Here is an 18,225-nt window from a genome sequence, read left to right as displayed (position 1 = left end):
AACGTTTGACCCTTTTCCTTCTTCCTTTCCCTCGCTCTTTCCTTCAGGTGCGGGTTTTGCTAGTCGTCATCGTCGTCGTCGTCGTCGTGAGTCCACGCTCTCCGTCGTCACCGCAAGGCTGGGCCTGGTGCTCGGGGACGGGGGTGTTCCTCTGGGGGTGCCTAAAGCAGAGGAGAAGGGAGGCGAAGGGGCGGCACGGTGGCGGTTATCCCAGGTACCAGGACTGCCGGGAGAGAAGAGAGAGGTTGGCATTAGTGCCCTGTGCCACGGACCCACCGCCGTGTCCCCTCTACCCTGCCTGGCGCGCCTCGCTGCCCTGCGCGGCGCTGGCATCACCATTCCTGCACCGAGTTTGGCCGTCCTCTGCGCCGGAGCCACCCGCGTGCCCCTCGGTGCCCGGTCCCTCTGCACCTCCGCAGCGAAGGCGACGCTCCCCAGCTTGGTAGGGGGGTGGCAGGGCTGGGGACCCCACGGGGTGGCCCCCTGCCACCTTCCCATTGTCTCCGCCCCCCCCAAGCCCCAAGTTCAAGTTCGTTCCCGATTACCTCATGTCTGGTTTCCGTTGGCAACGAGACAGCTCGGGGCCGCCGCTTCCCTTAACCCTTCCCGGCCCCGCCACACATGACCCGAGAGCAGCAGGTCTCAGCTACCACCCCCATGGACTCGGGACACAACTCTGTTTCCCCCGTGCCTCAGTTTCCCCATGCAGAGCACCCCTGAAGCTTGGGGAGGCTCCTGGAGCCTGACTGGACACACGCACACAGCGACGGGGACCTTGGGGTGCCAGGACTGTGAGCAGCCATGACCCCGGGCAGCTAGGGGGGTGCAGGGACCCTGGCACCCTGCTCCCCAAGGGCTCTCCCACCCTCAAAGGCCTCGGGGTGCCTACCCCGCTGTGCTCTGCCCACATGGAGGATTGGGGAAACTGAGGCAGAGCAGAGGGCTGCAGTCAGTCGGGCACCCAGTGTTTGCCCCCTGCCACGGCACAGCACCCTCGGGTGTCCCACCTCACGGTCCCCAAGCGACCGCAACCTGGCACAACACAATACCCTTGGGTGCCCCACGGCATCACTCAGCGTCCTGAGTACTCACCCCCAGCGGGTGCAGCACCTCAGGGTGCCCCTGGCACGGCGCCATCCACACACCCATCCCCAACGTCACCCCCCGGGCAGGGCTTCAGCCATACGGAGCTGCCCCTGCTGAGATCGCTGGGGCCCGGTCAACTCGTATCACAAGTGAGGCAAGGTGCTGGCACTCTTGTCCTGGCCCTGTGGCACTGCCCACGGTGCCAGTGCTGGCTCACCAAGTATTGCTTAAAAAATACCTAGGACTAAGGAAAAGCCCCTGGAAAGTCACACACCACAGCCCGCAGGCTGGCGGGCACACTCAGAGGAGAGCAGGGTGCCCGTGCCCACCTGCTCCACCTAGAGAGGGGGCACATGGCCCTGGTGCCCCTCATTCGGTGATGCTGCGCGCACCTGGGCAGCCTGACTGTGCCGTGGTGCCAAGCGGGGCACAGTCAGAGCCCAGCAAGAGGAGGGCAAGGTGCCAGGCACAGGGACGCCAGTGACCTCCCTCTGTCCTGGGTGCTGAGTGGCGATGCCCACGGTGGGGACACCGTGGCGGCAATGCCCACAGTGGCAATGCCCACAGAGGTGATGTCAAGGCAGCGATGCTCACAGCGGTGATGCCCGCAGTGACAAAGCCAGGGCAGCGATGCCATGGAAGTGATGCCCATGGTGGCAACGCCCACGGCAGTGATGCCACGGCAGCAATGCCCACAGCGGCGATGTCCACAGTCGCAATGCCCACAGTGGCAACGCCCACTGTAGCAAAACCCATGCCAATGATGCCACTGCAGCAATGCCACGTCAGCAATGCCATGGCAGCGACGCCCACGATGGTGATGCCCATGGTACTGACACCCCAGCAGCGATGCCACGGTGGGGGTGCCCACATCAACAACGCCACGGCACCAACACCCACGACGGCGATGCCCACGACGGCCATGCCCGCAGCGGCGATGCCCACGGCGATGCCCACAGCAGCAGTGCCCGGGATGAGGGCAGGTGGTCCCCCCCAGCAGCATCCCCGCTCTCACCTGTGCCTGATAGATACTCCCAGGATCCCTTGGTCCTAATCCCACGAAGGAACGGTTCGCAGGGGGCGTGCCTGGTGCAGAGTAGGCTGGGGAACAAACGAGAGCTCATTAACGGGGCTGCCGGTGGCACAGCCATCGTCCCCCCCCGGGCCGAGCCCGGCCCGCTCCCTGGCACTGCTGGCACGGGCATCCTGGGCACCCGGAGCTGGTGATGTCCCCAGTTGCGCCCCGGCGGCAGCGGGTGAGCGGATGCCAGGGATGCTGCGCCCAGGGTGGTGGTGCCCGTTTGCTGCTGGAGGGGCAACCTCAGAGGGGTGGTGGGCTGGGGTGGGCGAGACCAGTCGTGTGTTCCCCGACTGCACCGGCGCTGCGGCCTCCCGAGCGGAGTGTGATGGGAGCCACCGGCTCCACTTGGCCACGTCCCCTCGCTGCCACCGCCACCCCCAGCTTGGGGGGTCCAGCAGCGGGACCCCCAGGCCCTGGGGAGCTGCTGGGCTCAACCCCATCAGAGGGAGGGTGCTGCTGGTGGGCGTGGGGGGCTCGGATCCCACTGGCCTCTGAGCCCCTTGGGGACAGCCAGTGTCCCCCATGCGCATCCTTCCCCGAGCCCGGGGTGGGGACTGGCACTACCCGGTCCCTCCTTGTGGCGGTGGCCATGGCCCCGTCACCGGCTGGGCCACATCAACCCGAGCTCTCCCCTCCCGGCTGGCTGGGCCACACCACATCACCTCCTCCCCTGCCAGCTGGCCAGTGGCATCTGGCAGTGGCCCGGATCCCGGGTACGGTGCCCCCACAGGGGGCTCAACCCTGTGAGCACGTGGCAGCCTCTTGGGGTAGCAGGAGGTGTCCTGTGGGCACAGCGGGACAGGGACATCCCCCTCGGGTGGCACAGCGTCCCACCACTGCAGCACGTGCCCCACGGCGACGCCAGCATCACCCCTCCGCAGCCCTGCGCCCAGCACCCTAAAATCCTCCTGGCCGAGGTGCTACAGCCCCCCCCGAGGCGAAGCAGAGGGCGACGAGCTCACCAGCCACCGCTGCTAACGAAGGCCCCCCGGGCACCTCCTGCCAAGGGCTCCAGGGGGGGTGTGCACACAGTCCTGGCACCTGCGTCGCTTCGCGCCCCTGACCAGACCAGGGTCCCCAGGGACCCCCGTGGCAGCAAGAGGATGGCAGCCCCGTGCGGCACAGCCAGGCACGCTGCCCCCAGCCCCAGTGCTGCACCCACACCAGCTGGTCCCTGCGCCAGCGGCAGCACTGCCGCTGGTCAGAGGGGAAACTGAGGCACAGAGAAGCAACAGCCTCCCTCACGAGCCCTGCCAACGCCGGGAGAGTCTGGGCAGGACATGGGCTTGGGGGAGCCCTGCCACGGCTCCGCTCCCGCTCCCCTGGTCATCTCGGAGGGACACGGGGCTCAGGCCGGTCCCTTGGACCAGCGTGGCATCCCCGGGCTTAGGGGACGCACCAGCTGCCTGCCCAAACCCTGCCCGTTCCGACCTGCCTGAGACCCAGCAAACTCATTGCGTGCCAGCTGCCGCCCTCTCCCCGGCTGTGGGGATGCCACCTCTGCCAACACCCCCCCCAGCAGCACCGGGATTGGCGGGGGGGGGGGGGAAACTTGGGAGGGCTGCGAGAGGAGGGGGCTGGCCAGGCCGGAGAGAGGGGGTGGGCGCCGCAGGGTGCTTACTGGGTGATGTCGGTGAGGTCGTCCCTCCCTCGGTAGTTGTCGTGGTGGATTTGGTGTCAGGAGAGACGGCCAAGCGGGGCATGCCAGGGGGAGGTGGTGGCGCCAGCATCTGCGTGGGCAGGTAGTGGCTGGGCACTTTCACTTGACCACTTCCATTTAACTGGGGACACAACACAGACAGAAAAACAAACAGCACAAGCCATTAGGAAGCATGCGCAGCACCAGCGGAGCTGGCCCGGTGAGTCCCTGGCACTGCCCGGCGCGGGCACGGAGCATCCCTCACCGCTGACACGAGTTTGTTGGGTCTCAGAGCAGCCCTGAACGGTCGGCGCCAGCCACGGGGGAAGTCACGGCGGTGCAGGGGGGCGTTCGGGCAAGTTTAAGGCGGGGGGTGGCGTGCCCTGCGGCAGCGGGTGCTATGCCCCAGCTCTGCGTGGCAGCGGGACGCCTTTGAAGCGCTCGCCTGCCGGGAAGGGGCACCCCGCAGCGCTGGCACGGCACTGGGCCGTCGAAGGCTCCTGGAGCAGCTCCCCACACCCAGCCGGGCTGGGGGGGCTACTCCGAATCCGGCTACTCCGAATCCGCTGCGCTGGGGACGGGCGGCTGTGCCCTGCACTCTGGCATCAGACCTCGTCAGTGAGGGGCAGCAGGTGGGCACGGGGCAGAGCTCCGAGGGGCTCCCTGAGACCCTCTACAGCCGGTGGGCAGAGCACAGCTGTGGGGCGCAGGAGGGCACGGGAGCAGGAATGTGCCAGCCGTGGTCCCCGGCTTCAGGCACAGAGGGAGCCTGGGGTGTCAGGTGCATGGGGTGCAGGGTGGCACACGGCAGCACGGTGTGGCCCTGCCATGGCATACTGGTAGGGCTGACGGGTCCCGCGGAGCCCATCGCTCTCCCACGGCGGACAGTGGCTCTTCGGCGACGGTCACACATCCCCCGCCGGACGCTCCGCTCCCCCCAGACACCCCCAGCCCCATCTGACGGCTCAGCCCCAGCACCCACTGCCATCTCCCCTCCGTGGCGGTGCCCTGTGCCCAGCCAGGGCCCAGCACCTCCACTACCAGAGGAACGACGCGCCAATCCCGACCAGGCGCAGCGGCGCTCCCGAACCAACGCGAGGCACCGGCTGGAGCCGCTCAGCCCCAACCGCAGCGGCAGGAACAGGCTACCGGGCTGGGTGCTGGCACCCGGGTGCCACCGGAGCACCCCAACCCCCTACACATGGCGGCGGCTGTGGCGGTGACGGCGGTGGCGGCACACAATCCAGGGGACGCCCCTCCGGCAGCCCAGTTGGCAGCAGCCCCTGGCACCCCAGGGTGAGGTCGGTGATGGGATGCAGGGATGGGGCCGGATCCTTACCGGTCCGGGCTGCTGGTTGGACGGGTCGCAGGCCAGCGAGACGAGATCTTTCAGCGGGTCCTGCGGGTTGAGATGAGGCGGGTACCGAATGGCCGTGTGCGGGAAGTAGGTGGAGGCCGTCTGAGGGAGGATGGAGGTGGTGGGGAAATGCAGCGCAGACGACGGGTGCGGGCTTCGAGCAATACCTGCGGGCGAGAGCGGAAGGGGGGACCCACCGGCGTCACTTCAAGCCAGCCGTTGCCCCAGTCCCCCGTCCGTTTGCCCGCCCGCCCGCTCCGTGCCTCAGTTTCCCCTCCAGGACACTCACCGCTGTGCACCGCGATGACGGGACGGTGGTGCTGCGTGAAGCTGCTCAGGCGGGGTGAGGAGTCCTGGGGCGACGGGCTGTTGAAGGGGGACTTGTCCATCTCTGTCTTCTTCACGGTAGGGGAGATGCCTGGCAAAGGCGGGCACAGCGTCACAGCCTGGCACCCACCATGGCAGCCCGAAGTCCCGGGGCTGCTGCCAGCCCGGCACAGGGTTGTGGCACGTGTTCCTGGGGTGAGGGGCACCCTGGGGCCAGGCTGGGCACGGGGAGGGTGCGTGGGTGTGAGCATGGGTCTGCACGTACATGTCTGCGTGTGCGCAGGCGGGTGTGCACGTGTGCGGGCACCTCTAGGCGTGTACCGCAGGTGTGCGCGTGCACACGTGTGTGCGCTGGCACAGCAGTGTGCACACACCTGCGTGTGCACACACGTGTACACGTGTGCACCAGCACGACTACGTGCACCTGCCTGAGTGTGTGTGCACGCACATGAGCGCGCAGGCGTGTGTTGGCACACGGGCATCAGCTGGAGCACGCGTGTGTGCACAACTGTGCACATAAGTGCGCACATGTGCGCACGCTGGGGCACACAGCTATGCTTGCATGCATGTGCCCACCCCGGTGGCAGAAGTGGGTGCCCCCATGGGTGTTCCCGTGACCTTGCAGCCCTCGCTGGGCACCCATCTCCCCTGGCACCTCGGGGCTGGGGGCCACATTCTGCCAGCACGAGGAGCTCCTGGGGGGGCAGAAAGGTGCCAGCTCAGGCGGTGACCCCTCCAGGCACCTGCAGCCCCGGCCCCCAGGACCCCCACGTGGCACCAGATGCCCAGTTCCCCGGGGCCACGCTGGGGCACCGGGCCGGGCAGGAGGGGGTGGCGGGCGTTAATCCCTGCCAGCGTGGCTTTAGCTCTGGCCGCTTGGCCCGGGCCTGGTAATGGGTTTAGCCCCTTCTCAGCCAGGGGTTAGGAGGATTTCCCAGAACATCCCGTACGGGATTGCCGTAACTCCCCGCCGCCACAGCTGAGCCCCCCCCACCAATCCCCCCCCTGCCCCTGCCCCGGATCATGCCCCTGGTGGGGCACAGGGACGTCCCTGCACGGCTCCCTCCTGCCACGCACACCCGTGTGCCCACGTGCAAGGCTTCGGGGAGGGGGGTCCATCTCCCGCTGGGACCCTCCTGCCCCCCCAGCTGCCCCTCCTGGCACCAGGGCACGATGGGGCACAAACGGGGCACCGTCCTGGGGCAGGACTTGCTTTACCCCATGTCTTCATCCAGCAGGATCGGTGCCTCCAGCCCCCATGCTGGGCACCCCCGGGCTCTAACAGGGCTGGGGGGCTGGGACGGATCCTGCCCGGCTTTTGCGGGGCACAGGGAGGCAGGAGAACAAAACGGGGGGAGAAAGACGAGCAGCTCTTGCCCGCAGCCCTGCGAAGGCACCCCGGGGCGTGGGAGCCGCCGTGCCAGCCCCGCAGCATCGCTTTAATTAGCCCGGCCCCCCCTTTTTTTTTCTTAATGAACAGCTAATTGGGGCTGTCTAGACAGGAAAGGGAAAAAAACCGCCAAGCAAGAAAGCAAGCAAGCTGTCCTGAGCGCCAGCGGCCACCGTGGGGCTGGGAGAGGCCGGCGTGGGGCTGGCCCTATAGAGAGCACCTATAGAGAGAGCCGGTGCCTAAATTGGGGGGGTCTTGTAGGGACACTGCGGCAACTATAGAGAGGGGGGAGCTACAGCAGCACCTGGAAACCTATAGAGAGCCTGTGCCTAAATCAGAGCATCCTGTAGCAACATCCCGGCACCTATAGAGAGCCCAGGACTTAATGGGAGGCCCTAGAGTGACACCACAGCACCTATAGAGAGCCTGGGATTTAATGGGGAGGCCCTGTAGCAACACCACGGCATGTATAGAGAGCCTGGGACTTAATGGAGGGCCCTATAGCAACACCACAGCACCTATAGAGAGCCTGAGATTTAATGGGGGGGCCCTATAGCAACACCACGGCACCTATAGAGTGATCAGGCTTTCACAGGGGAGGTCTGACGGCAGCGTTGGTGAGCTGGCTGGGGGACCCTATAGCAGCAGGAGGGCACCTATAGGGAAACACCTACCCCCTTCCATGTCTTCTGTCCAGTTGCGGCTGCTGCTGGTGGGGGAGTTGGAGGAGGTGTAGTACTCGCCCCCCGGGCTGGTGTCGATGTCGTCCTCCATGGACCCCGACTTGTGCCGTTTGCTCCTGGCGAGCAGGAAAGGATCAGTGCCAGCCCCGCGGCAGGATGCCCCCTGCCCTCCGCCTGCCCCGCAGCATGACAGCTGTGCTCGGGCTGCCTCCGGCATCGCCCTGGCATCACCTCGGTGTCACCCCGGCATCAGCCCGTTGTCACCCTGGCATCGCCCCAGTGCCATCCTGGCATCACCTACCCGCTGGAGGAGGTGCTGGGCAGCGTCCTCCTCATGCCGGTGCTGGAGGGGTTCAGGTCATATGCCAGGTGGCCCTGCAGCTCCCCCAGGGAGAAGTTTGGCCCCGTGCCTGTCACCACCGGTGCTGTGGGGAGAGAAGGGGATCAGGGGGGGTCTGGCATTGCCCCCCGCCCGGCAGGGAGGGGAGCCCCAGCCCACAGCTGCCATGGGGGGCACTGTCGGGATGGTGCTGTGCGCAGGAGGCTGGCAGGGAGGGGGTGGTGGCATCCTGGTGGCACTCACTTCGGGACACCTGGATGAGCTCGGTGACGCTGAAGACCCCCGAGGTAACGAAGCTTTCCTGGAAGTCTGTCGAATCTGGGCGGGAGAGAGGAGGGAGCTCTGTGCGGGGGGCAGGACCACCCCTCCTGCCCCACGCTGTCTCGTGCAGATGCTCGAGGGCACCCTGACACCCTCAAATCCTTAATGCCACCCACCTCCCCTCCTCAGCTGGCTTCGCTCCACTCCCCTCCTCCAGCATGGGTACCCCCCTGACTGCTCCCCTCTGCAGAGGACACCCCGGGGCTGCTCCGTGCCTCAGTTTCCCTGAGGGTGAGAGTACCGGCAGGGCTGGGGCTGCACCCCCACCACGGGACCTCCACGGCAGCTGCTGCCCCCGAGGGACATGGCCCCAGCAGGGCTCTGCCAGCCACAGGACGAGGCTGAGGCCATGCCCAGCTCTTTGCAGGTGCCAGCTGGCTGGGGGGCACCGGAGCTGTGGGGGGCATGACCATCTGTTGAGGGGGTCACCTCTGCCGCGAGGACCCTGGGGATGGGCTCGGGTGTCCCTTGCCTCCTTGCCCGAGCCCTGCCCGCCCCACTCACCCAGCGTGATGGGTTTGCTGTCCTCCTGGTCTGAGCCGATGCCTGTCCGGGGGCTGCTGCTCTGCTCTGCATCTGCAGGAGACAAAAACCCACCAGGGTGAGCCCCCCGCGCTGGCACCAGCCGGGGATACCCACCAGCCAACTTCCCCAGCAGCCTCCCTTGCTGCTTTGCTGGCGGGGGGAAACTGAGGCACGGTCTGGCCAGCGGCTCCCGCTAGTGGGCATGTCCCCAGCCACCAGGGAAGAGCCACTGAGCGTCCCCCCACCGGCAACAAGAACGTGGGCACCCCCGCATTGGCATGCAGGTACAGGTGCTGGTCCCCGCAGGAGCGGAACCCGCAGCGGAGGCAGGGTGAGGGCCCCCTGGCAATGCTCCTGCCTCCTCTCCTCCCTCCGGCTGCGGCCGTGAGCCATCCCTGCCCCACCAGGACACATCACCGCAACCGGGCATCGCCCTTGCCGCCCCGTGGCACCTCGTCCTGCCTCCTCCGAGCCCCCCCGGGGAGGGCAGCAGGGCTCGGGGACAGCACCCGCCTCCGACCCCTGAAGCCCCCGTCGTCCCCACTCCATCTTCATCTAAAAATAACCCCGCTCCGACGATGAGCTCAGTTGCCACTGCACAACCCTGGCACAACCCTGGCACGGCATGGCACAGCCGCGCACCCCCTCACTCCCCCGTGCCCCACCAGGGCCTGAGCTGCCCTTGGCACCCAGTCCTTCCTCCCCGGCGCGGGCTCGGCCGCGTGCCCATCACCCATCACTCGCTTCCCAAAGCCTTTCCAAAACTTTCGTCGTGTGTTTCCACCCCTCCCACGCCTCGTCCCCAGCCTCCTCCCACTCTCCATCCTCCTCCTCCTCCCACCCCTCGGCCTTGGCCTTCTCTTTCGCAGCTGTGGCGGATGCAGGAAAGGGCTGCAACGATCCAAACCCCACCAGGAAAAGCGAGCGGCCCGCCGCTGCCAGCCTGCCAGCCCACCCGCCCGCCGCGGCTCGGGTTTTTTTTCCCTTTTCTTTCCTTTTTTTTCCGCCCCCTTTCTGCCCCCCCGCAGCCCCGTCCTCCCCCCTCCAGTCCCTGGCACACACCCGGCTCCCGGGCAGTTATTTTGGCCAGCCAGGCTGAGCCACGCGGGCAGCGGGACTGTGCCACCCCCAACCTGCCACCCCCATGTGCCGCCCGCGCCACCCCCGGGGGCCGCTTGGCACCAGTGCCCAACGCAGCCATTTTGTCTCCCTCCCCAATTGCCAGCGTCCCTCCCCACCCTTTCCCCCACGCCGGCCTGGCAGCTCTTCCACGCCAGCGGCCCTGTGGCATCGTGCCCCGACGCCGTATCCTGCCCACCAGCCAGCCCCTGCCCGCGCGCTTGCCCGCGCGCTTGGCTTCCTCCAGGGCAGCCATTTTAGGGAGCAGAAATTCCCCCAGCGACGGGCGCTGGGGGGTTTTCCCCCCTCCTGCTCTCATTTTTTTCTCTTTTTTTCCCCCCTCGCTTTGAAAGTCGCCACGTGCCCAAGCGCGCGGGAGCGGGCAGCGGGAGCCGGCGGGGCCCGAGCGGGCGGCGGAAGGGGCCGAGCGGCAGCGGGGACCCTTCGCGCGCCCGCGGGCACCGGAACACGGCCCCTCCTCGCCTCTTAAAACAACAAATCTCGCCGCGGCTCTGGAAGTGGTTGGCCATGGACGCGGCCAAGGCGCGGGGCGGTGGCTGGTGGCTGCAGCCTCGAGGCCGGTCAGGCTCCCCGCTGTCCCCTCCGCCGTTGCGTTGCCCCTGTGCCCGCTCTTGGGGGTGCCATCAGGAAGCCCCTGGGGCTGTGCCCTCACCCCGTGCCCTCCGAGGTGCCCGGCACGGCGCTCAGCTCACCCCATCAACCTCCTCGTTGCTCGCCCTGCACGCACCCTGCTCGCCCTGAGATGCCCCCCATGGACCCTTCCTCACCCCTACCTGCTCCACGTGGACCTGTGCCCCCCGGAAAACCTGGCACAGCGCTTTGCCTGCTACCTATTCTGGCAGGACCCCTCGCTCGCCCGGGTACCTCCCCTGCCCCTCTGGATGCCCCCATGTCCCCAAGGCTTCCCACCAGCATCGCTCTGACCAGCACCGCCGATGCCACCCCACCCACCCCTGTTCCTTGGGGGCAGCACCCCAGTCCCAGCCTGGCACCCCAAGGACGTTTCCCAGCTCGGAGGTTTGCCAGCAGCACCGTTCCCTCCCTGCACCCTCGTGTGGGCTTGGGGTCCCGCCGGCACCCGGCGAGCCTCGTGGCTGGGCGGGCGAGCTTGCCAGCAGATTTCTGGCTGCCTCCTCCGGCGCGGCATGGCCGGGCCAAACTCTGCTCTCACACGCCATGTGACGGCTGCCGGCGGCCGGCTGGCGCGCGCTAAAATGGCGAAGGCATCGCCAGGCGCCCACCGTGGCCTCGCTCCCCGCGAGGGTCGTATTTTTTGGGGGGGACACCCCAAATCCAGCACCCAAGGAAGTGGCTCAGCCACACCAGGAAGGCAAAAGAACCCCAGGGAGCCCCCTGTGCCCCCCGACTTTGCCGATGGGGGGGGCATCCTGCACCCTCTGCACCCCCGGGCTGAGATGGCAGATGGAGGTGGGGGAGGGGGTTCGGTGCCGAGGTGCCCCCTGGTGTGGAGGGCTCCATGCCCAAACAGGTCGATCCGATGGCTTTTAAAAATAGCAAGCGTGTGCCCGGCGGAGGGGGGGGGAGTGATGGCTCCCAGCCGCGCTTGGCAGCCTGTCCCGATGCCACCCATTGAATTATTGGATCCCTGGCACCCAGCCCCGCTGGCTGGCAGGGTGCCGCCAGCCCCACGGCGACTCGCTGCCTGCGGGCCCTCAGCGCATGGGAACGACCCCTGGGCAGCAGGGCCGGCCCTGGGGGGGGGGTCCCTGCAGGCCGGGTGCCCCTCGCAGCTGGCGTGGCTGCGGGAGAGCCCTGGCTCCGTGCCTGAGCGCGACGGTAACAGGGCACGGTGTTACCAGCAGTGGCGCGGGGCGCAGGCGCAGAGGCTGGAGGGTGCCAGGGGCTGGTGTAACCGCTGGTGCCCGTGTGCACGGCCCAGGCCCCCAGTGAGGGCAGTGGCTTTCCGCCTCCTCCTCCAGCTCTGCCAGTGAAGGGGCAGGAGATGGGAGAGGGCTCGGCACCGAGGCCTGTAGGCTTCTGTCCTGTGCCGTCAGTTTCCCCTGAGGCCAGCTCAGGGCTGAGTCCCCTGGGGGAACTGCTCCCTGCCTCTCCCTCAGTGGCGGTGCAGCCCCAGGAGCAATGCAGAGCTCCCCCGGTGCCGCCAACTGGCCCTCCCCCACAGCATGCATCATTAGGGCCCAGAGTGAACAGCCTGCTCAGGATGGGGGGACACTGGGGAACCTGCGCGAGCCTGAGTACTGGAGGGCAGTGGCCCCACTGCAAGGGGTAGGGGTGGAGGGGCAGGGGAAGATTTGGAGGTCCCTCCCTGCCAGACCTCCAGCACCCCCCACCTCCAGTGGCCCCCCCCAGTGGGCTCCGCCTGCCCCACTGCCCCCCGGCCGCCCGCCTGGGGTGGCCCTTACGTAAACCCCGGACAGACACGCTTGTGTAACCTCTTTTTATATAATACCGCGAGAAACGCTGCGTGCGCCGGGTAAATCCGGCTCAGCGGGGCCAGTCGGGGCGCGCTGGGGGCACCAGACCCCTCCACCACCCTCTTTATAACACCCCGCTCCCCCACCAACCCCCCCCCCCGCCGACATGCCCGGTGGGCTGCGGTGCTACGGGGGGTGAGACGAGTTTGCTGGTCTCAGCCCGCCAACGCCACGCAACTTCTACCCTGGCCCAAGCAAAACCCCGGGGAGGTCCTGGCCGGAGGCATCCCCCGAGGTGGCGGAGGAAGGAGGAGAAGGGGGGGACACACGGACGCGCCCCGCTGCCACGTTCGCTGGCTGGAGCCAGCTGGCGCGGGCAGGAGGCCGTGGAGGGCGAGAGCACGTGGCCGGCGCCTGCGAGCGAGCGCCGGCGCGCTGGGAGCGCTGGGAGACCAGTGGGGTTGTCCTCCGTCGACCCCAGCCGCCGCGGGGAGGGAACCCCCCCCAGCTGGCGCGCGGCCGCCCCCTCCTTCACCTCGCCAGGTCTGGGCCATGGCCAGGGCTGTCGGCACCCGCGGAGGCGAGCGGGGACAGATGGCAGCGTGGCAAAGGGATGGGCGAGAGTAGGATGGACAAAGGGACAGCTGAGCCCCCTGCCCCTCCTGGCACCCCCTTGCTGCGGGTGCTGGCACCCAGCCCCTGTGCTTTTGGCTGGGGGCACCCCGGGGTGCAGCTGCTGGGAGGTGATGATAGGGGAGAGGGATGGGGAGAGAAAGGAAGGGAGGGAAGAGAAAGGAGAAAGGAAGGAAGAAATAAAGTGGAGAGAAAGGGAAAGGGAAAGGGAAAAAAGGGAAAGGGAAAGGGAAAGGGAAGGAAAGGGAAAGGAAAGGGAAAAAGAAGAAAAAGATAAAAGGAAAAAGGAAAAGAAAAAAGAAAAAGAAAGAGAAAAGGAAAGGAAAAGGAAAAGAAAAAGAAAAGGAAAAGAAAAAGAAAAAGAAAAAGAAAAAGAAAAAGAAAAAAAAAAGAAAAGAAAAAAAAAAAAAAGAAAAGAAAAAAAAAAGAAAAGAAAAAAAAAAAAAAGAAAAGAAAAAAAAGAAAAAGAAAAAGAAAAGAAAAGAAAAAGAAAAAGAAAAAGAAAAAAAAGAAAAGAAAAAGAAAAAGAAAAAAAGAAAAGAAAAAGAAGAAAAAGGAAAAGGAAATGGAAAAGGAAAAAGAAAAGAAAAGAAAAAAGGAAAAGGAAAAAGAGAAAAAGAACAAAAGAAAGAAGAAAATAAAAATAAGGAAAGAGGGAAAGAGCTGACAGAGGGAAGGGAAAGCAACGGCAGGAGGAGAAGGCAGATGGGGGGTGGGGGGACACCCCAGTGCTGCAGGTGCAGCCAGAGGGTCCCAGGCCTGGACCCGTCTGCCCTGGACAGACCCCTGTCCCCCGCCCTGCCCGCCGTGCCAGGGACCTGGCCCTGGGCAGCTGCTGGGGGCTGCCAACACCTCGCTGCCCCACCATGGCACAGCCCTGCCCCGGCACAGCCCCATGGCACGGCATAGCCCCATGGCACAGCCCCATGGCACAGCACAGCCGCGTGGCACGGCCTCATGGCACCCCCTGGCACGGCACAGCCCCACGGCACGGCACAGCCCCATGGCACAGCACACCACCCGTGGCACGGCCTCATGGCACAGCCCCATGGCACGGCACAGCCCCACAGCATGGCACAGCCCCATGGCACGGCCCCATGGCATGGCACGCCCCCTCGCTGAGTCCCCCGGGCCCCCCATACCCCGCCAAAATCCCCCTCGCTCCCCACTGACCACAGGCATCGCTCCCAGTGCATTGTGGGAATCTCCCACCGCAGGGCCCAGGGCTGAGGCCACAGGGCTGGGAGGGGTGGGGGGCAGGTTCATGCCCTCCCTGGCGCTGGCTGCGCCCCCAGCATGGGGGTCAGCGTGGCAGGGGACCTCAGGCCCAGGTGTGGGTGCCAGCCCAGCTCGGGGGCGCAGCGGCATGCTGGGGGGCGCGGTGGCGGCTGTTCCTCCCTTCCATGACCGTGGCCGTTGGGAGGGAACGCCGCGGGCATCTGCTGGCCCAGCTGTCCCTTGCCAGCGCGGCATGGAGCCGGGCACCCAGCCAGGATGGCAACTGCGGCCTCGGGGAGGGCATGGCGCTTGGCAGCACGGAGGGGGGACGGCAGGTGCTCGCGAGACAGAGCTCGCTCATCTTTTATTCATCAGGCACCGAACGGAGCGGGGAACCGCTCCAGCTCCTTCCCCCCCCACCCTGGCACCACAGGACGTGGCACCCCATGCCAGGTCGCCGGCAATCACCGCTCGCCCTAGCTGAGGCCGCGTGGCTGAGAACGGGGCAACTCGCTCCACTGGTGACACGGCGCCAAGGCTGCCCCTTGCCAGCCGAGCGCTGCGGGGAAGCTGGCCGGCCGTGGCACGCCGCCGGCTCCGGGCACTGCGGGAACGCTGGGGAAGCCCTGACCTCCCCAAGGTCGCCGGCACATCGATCCAGAGAGCTCCAACGTGCCCAAACCACCGGCGGCACCGGCTCATGGCGAGGCCGGGCACAGGGCTGGCAGGTCCCTTGGGGTGGTGGCACCCCAGGGGGTGGGGATGGCTGTGGTCATTGCACTCTGAGAGCCCTTCCCACCCTGTGCCACTGCTGGAACCCAGCCCCTGTGGATTCTCCGCTGTCTCGTACCCTTGTGCCCTTGCCCAGGGAGGGTGTCTCTCTTGGACCTGCTGGGCTCTGCCGATGGCTCCCCTCAATCCCAGTCTCCCCAGTGTTTTTCTGGGAGTAGGGAGCTACCCGGAGTGGGAGGAGGGTTTATCTCTAGCCCATTTGCCCATCGGTGCCCAGCTCTGCAACTGGCGGAGCCCAAATATTGAGCACCCCATCAATCTCCCTGCGACCCCGTCAATAAATATTTGCGCGGGGGCTGGCAGAGCAGTGCCGCCCGGGGAACACGCCTGCCCCGCCATCTGGAGGGGACCGCGCAGACGTTTGGCACGGCCAGCCTGGCACGGCCGGCGAGCGCGCTCGGGACCAGAGCCCTGGCACGGGCTCCTCGGCAGATTGGTGCCATCTGCCTCGCACCGCAGCCAGCGGCCAGGCTGGTGAGGGGAGATAAGGGGCTGTCAGGCGGTGAGAGCCGCAGATGCTGGCATGGCATGGAGGTTCCTGCCTTTCCCCGCCCCGGGTGCTGTCCGTCGCCAGCGGTATGGCTGGCTGCAGGCGGTAGCGTGCTGGGAGTGGGATGCCACCCCGGTGCCTGCTGCATGCTTGCCCTGGGCACCCATCTGCGCCCACCCTGCATGGTCCTGGAGGGGGCACAGCCAGGCCCAGTGCCAGGTGGTGCCAGGGGAAGGTGCGGGGCAGAGCCTTGTCCCCTTTGCCTTGCTGAGCACGTTGGCTGTGGGGTCCCTGCCAGCCCCGAGCACCCCAAAGGGTGAGAGCCACCACTGAGCCCGTCCTGCCCCCAGAGACAGGGGCTACCAGGATGGGGGTCCAGGATGGGGGTTGAGGGATGGGAGGTACCAGGATGGGCATGCAGGAATGGGGGGTACCAGGATGGGGGGCCAGGGATGGAGGTCAAGGGATGGAAGGTACCAGGATGGGCATGCAGGGGGGGGGGTACCAGGATGGGGGCCAGGGCTGGGGTATGAGGAAGGATGTCCAGGGATTGGGGGTGCCAGATGGGGGTTTAGGGATGGGGGTCGAGGGATGTGGGAAGCAGGGCTGGGTGCACGGGGCTGGCGATGCAGGGCTGGAAGCACAAGGGTGAGGGTGCAGGGAGGGGGGTACCAGCCCCCCCAGCCCGGCTGCTGCTGTTGGGAGCTGCTGGGAGGAATCTCTCCGTAATGCTTCGAAGGTCCTGGCACCATCGACTGGGGAGATTGATTACCATTTTACTGCAATGCTTTTGACTTTCACCAGCGACCTCCGAGCTCCCCCCCCCCTCCCCAGCCCCCCCCACCCGCTGCACACCCAGCTCTGGGCTGCAGCGCCATCCCCTCCCCCTGCGGTGTGCACAGCCCAGCCCTGCTCACAGCCAGCACCCAGTCCTGCACCCATCCTGCTCCCAGTCTGCCAACCAAAGCTGCATCCAGACCTCAGCCAGCCCTGCTCCTATCCTGCTCCCATCCTGCACCCATCCTATTCCCACCCCTGCTCCCATCCTGCACCCAGCTCTGCTCCCATCTTGCTTCCAGCACTGCACCCAGTCCACAACCAATGCTGCTTCCAGCCCTGCCCCCATCCTGCACCCAGCATGGCTCCTATCCTGGTCCCATACTGCACCCATCCTGCTCCCATCCCACACTCAGCCCTGCTTCCAGCCCTGTTCCCATCCCGCTCACATCCAGCACCCAGTCCTGCACTCAGCCCTGCTCCCAGTCCACCCACCAATGCTGCATCCAGACCTCAGCCCCCTGCTCCCATCCTGGACCCACCTGCTCCCATCTCACACCCTGCTCCCATCCTGCACCCATCTTGCTTCCAGCACTGCACCCAGTCCACCAACCAATGCTGCATCCAGACCTCATCCAGCCGTGCTCCCATCCTGCTCCCATCCTGCACCCATCCTGCTCTGGGACGGCAGCCCACCCTGCCCACAGGGGTACCAGGGACCCCAGGGGTGAGACCCCAGCGCACTGCAGAGGACCCAGGCACCCGGCACTCCCCTGCACCCCATGGTGACCCCCCTGGGGCCAGCAGGGCTGGGACAGTGCCACCCCTCAGCCTGGTATCGCTCATGCCTCAGTTTCCCCATGTGCACCCAGGGGCTTGGAAAACTGGGTGGGTCTTCCAGGCAGAGGGATGGGGGCCACGAAAGAGCCGAGAGGCAGAGCTGGCCCTTGGCATCAGCCCGGAGCTCAGCACCCCCCCATGCCCCCAGGCTGCCCCCGACCCCGGGTGGGGAGAGCAGGGCCGGGGGGCTCCTCCACCGCCTCCCCTCCCCCGGCGTTGCCAGAGCAGCAGCTGGGAAATTGTGCTGACACCAGCAAAACGGGCCAAGGCGTAGGCGGGGGAGCCGAGAGCCCACGTGCTCCGGCCTGATAATGGGGGGCCGCGGGGGCTGCGGGGGCTGCGGAGAGCCGGAGCTGCCCCCCCCCTCCCCGGGGGGGCCTGCACGGGCGAGATGCCCACCAGCCTCATCCCGCTCCCCCCCAGCCCCAAAGGGGGGTGCTGGGGGGGTGGGGTGGGTGGGGTGCAAAGCAGGGGGGAGCGTGCGGAGGTGAGCGGTGGGCAGCGGGAAGCGTGTGGGGCAGACTGGTGAGCAGGCGAGGCCATGGGCCACCTGGCACACCCCAAGCCGTTCCCTCACCCGGCCGTACAGCGCAGGGCACCGCTGGCGCGACAGCCACCCTGACGTCCCTCCTTGCCTCAGTTTCCCCACGGACGCAGCGGGTCGGATAAGCCCTTGCCAGCTGCAGCCCATGGTGCGGGCTGGGCGATGCCAAGCACCCTGCAGCACCCCGGGGGGTCCCAGCCCTGGCACAGCTGGTGCCGCTGGCCCGTCCCGGTCCCCCTTAACCGGGGCACGGAGCGACCTTAACAGGGAAAGTGAGCGGCTGCCAGGCCTTATCAGGGAGTATTTACAGCCGCCGTGTTCCCAATTAGACAGTCAGGTGACTGCGGCTGCGGGGGACCCAGACGCCGAGGTCAAGGTCGCTGGTGGGGGTGGGGGGTGGCAGAGAGGCAGCCACCTCCCTAGGGACACCCGTTGGCTGCGGGGTGGCCAGGGAACCCCCCCACGGCACGGCAGCCCGACGTGGTGTACCGGACTCCACCACGGTGTCCAGGTCCCCGCTGTCGGCACAGTCAGGGCAGGGCTCCCAGTCTAGCGTGGGGGTGCTCCCAGTCCAGCCCAGCGCAGGGGACCCCCAGCCCAGTGTGATGCTACACCTCCAGCTAAGCCAGCACAGGGTCCCAGCCCA

At 66.8% G+C, this 18,225-nt stretch overlaps 1 protein-coding gene across 1 annotated transcript in view; it reads right to left on the bottom strand.

Annotated features, from left to right (window-relative positions):
* NFIC (nuclear factor I C) overlaps positions 1 to 18,225 on the bottom strand; it is a 59,058-nt gene continuing 40,833 nt past the window's right edge. The window contains exons 2-10 of the mRNA XM_086627501.1: positions 8,729 to 8,800; positions 8,147 to 8,221; positions 7,865 to 7,988; positions 7,555 to 7,679; positions 5,453 to 5,581; positions 5,146 to 5,330; positions 3,789 to 3,948; positions 2,102 to 2,187; positions 1 to 223 (exon numbers count right to left, since the gene is read on the bottom strand). Coding sequence (XP_086483627.1) covers positions 206 to 223; positions 2,102 to 2,187; positions 3,789 to 3,948; positions 5,146 to 5,330; positions 5,453 to 5,581; positions 7,555 to 7,679; positions 7,865 to 7,988; positions 8,147 to 8,221; positions 8,729 to 8,800 — 974 coding nt within the window. The 3' untranslated portion in view covers positions 1 to 205. The remainder of the gene's footprint in view (positions 224 to 2,101; positions 2,188 to 3,788; positions 3,949 to 5,145; positions 5,331 to 5,452; positions 5,582 to 7,554; positions 7,680 to 7,864; positions 7,989 to 8,146; positions 8,222 to 8,728; positions 8,801 to 18,225) is intronic.

This window comes from Tauraco erythrolophus, chromosome 28, assembly GCF_009769465.1.
Source record: "Tauraco erythrolophus isolate bTauEry1 chromosome 28, bTauEry1.pri, whole genome shotgun sequence".
Taxonomy (NCBI): Eukaryota; Metazoa; Chordata; class Aves; order Musophagiformes; family Musophagidae; genus Tauraco; species Tauraco erythrolophus.
The sequence above is the reverse complement of the archived record's forward strand: the minus strand, read 5'-3'. Positions and strand labels throughout refer to the sequence as shown.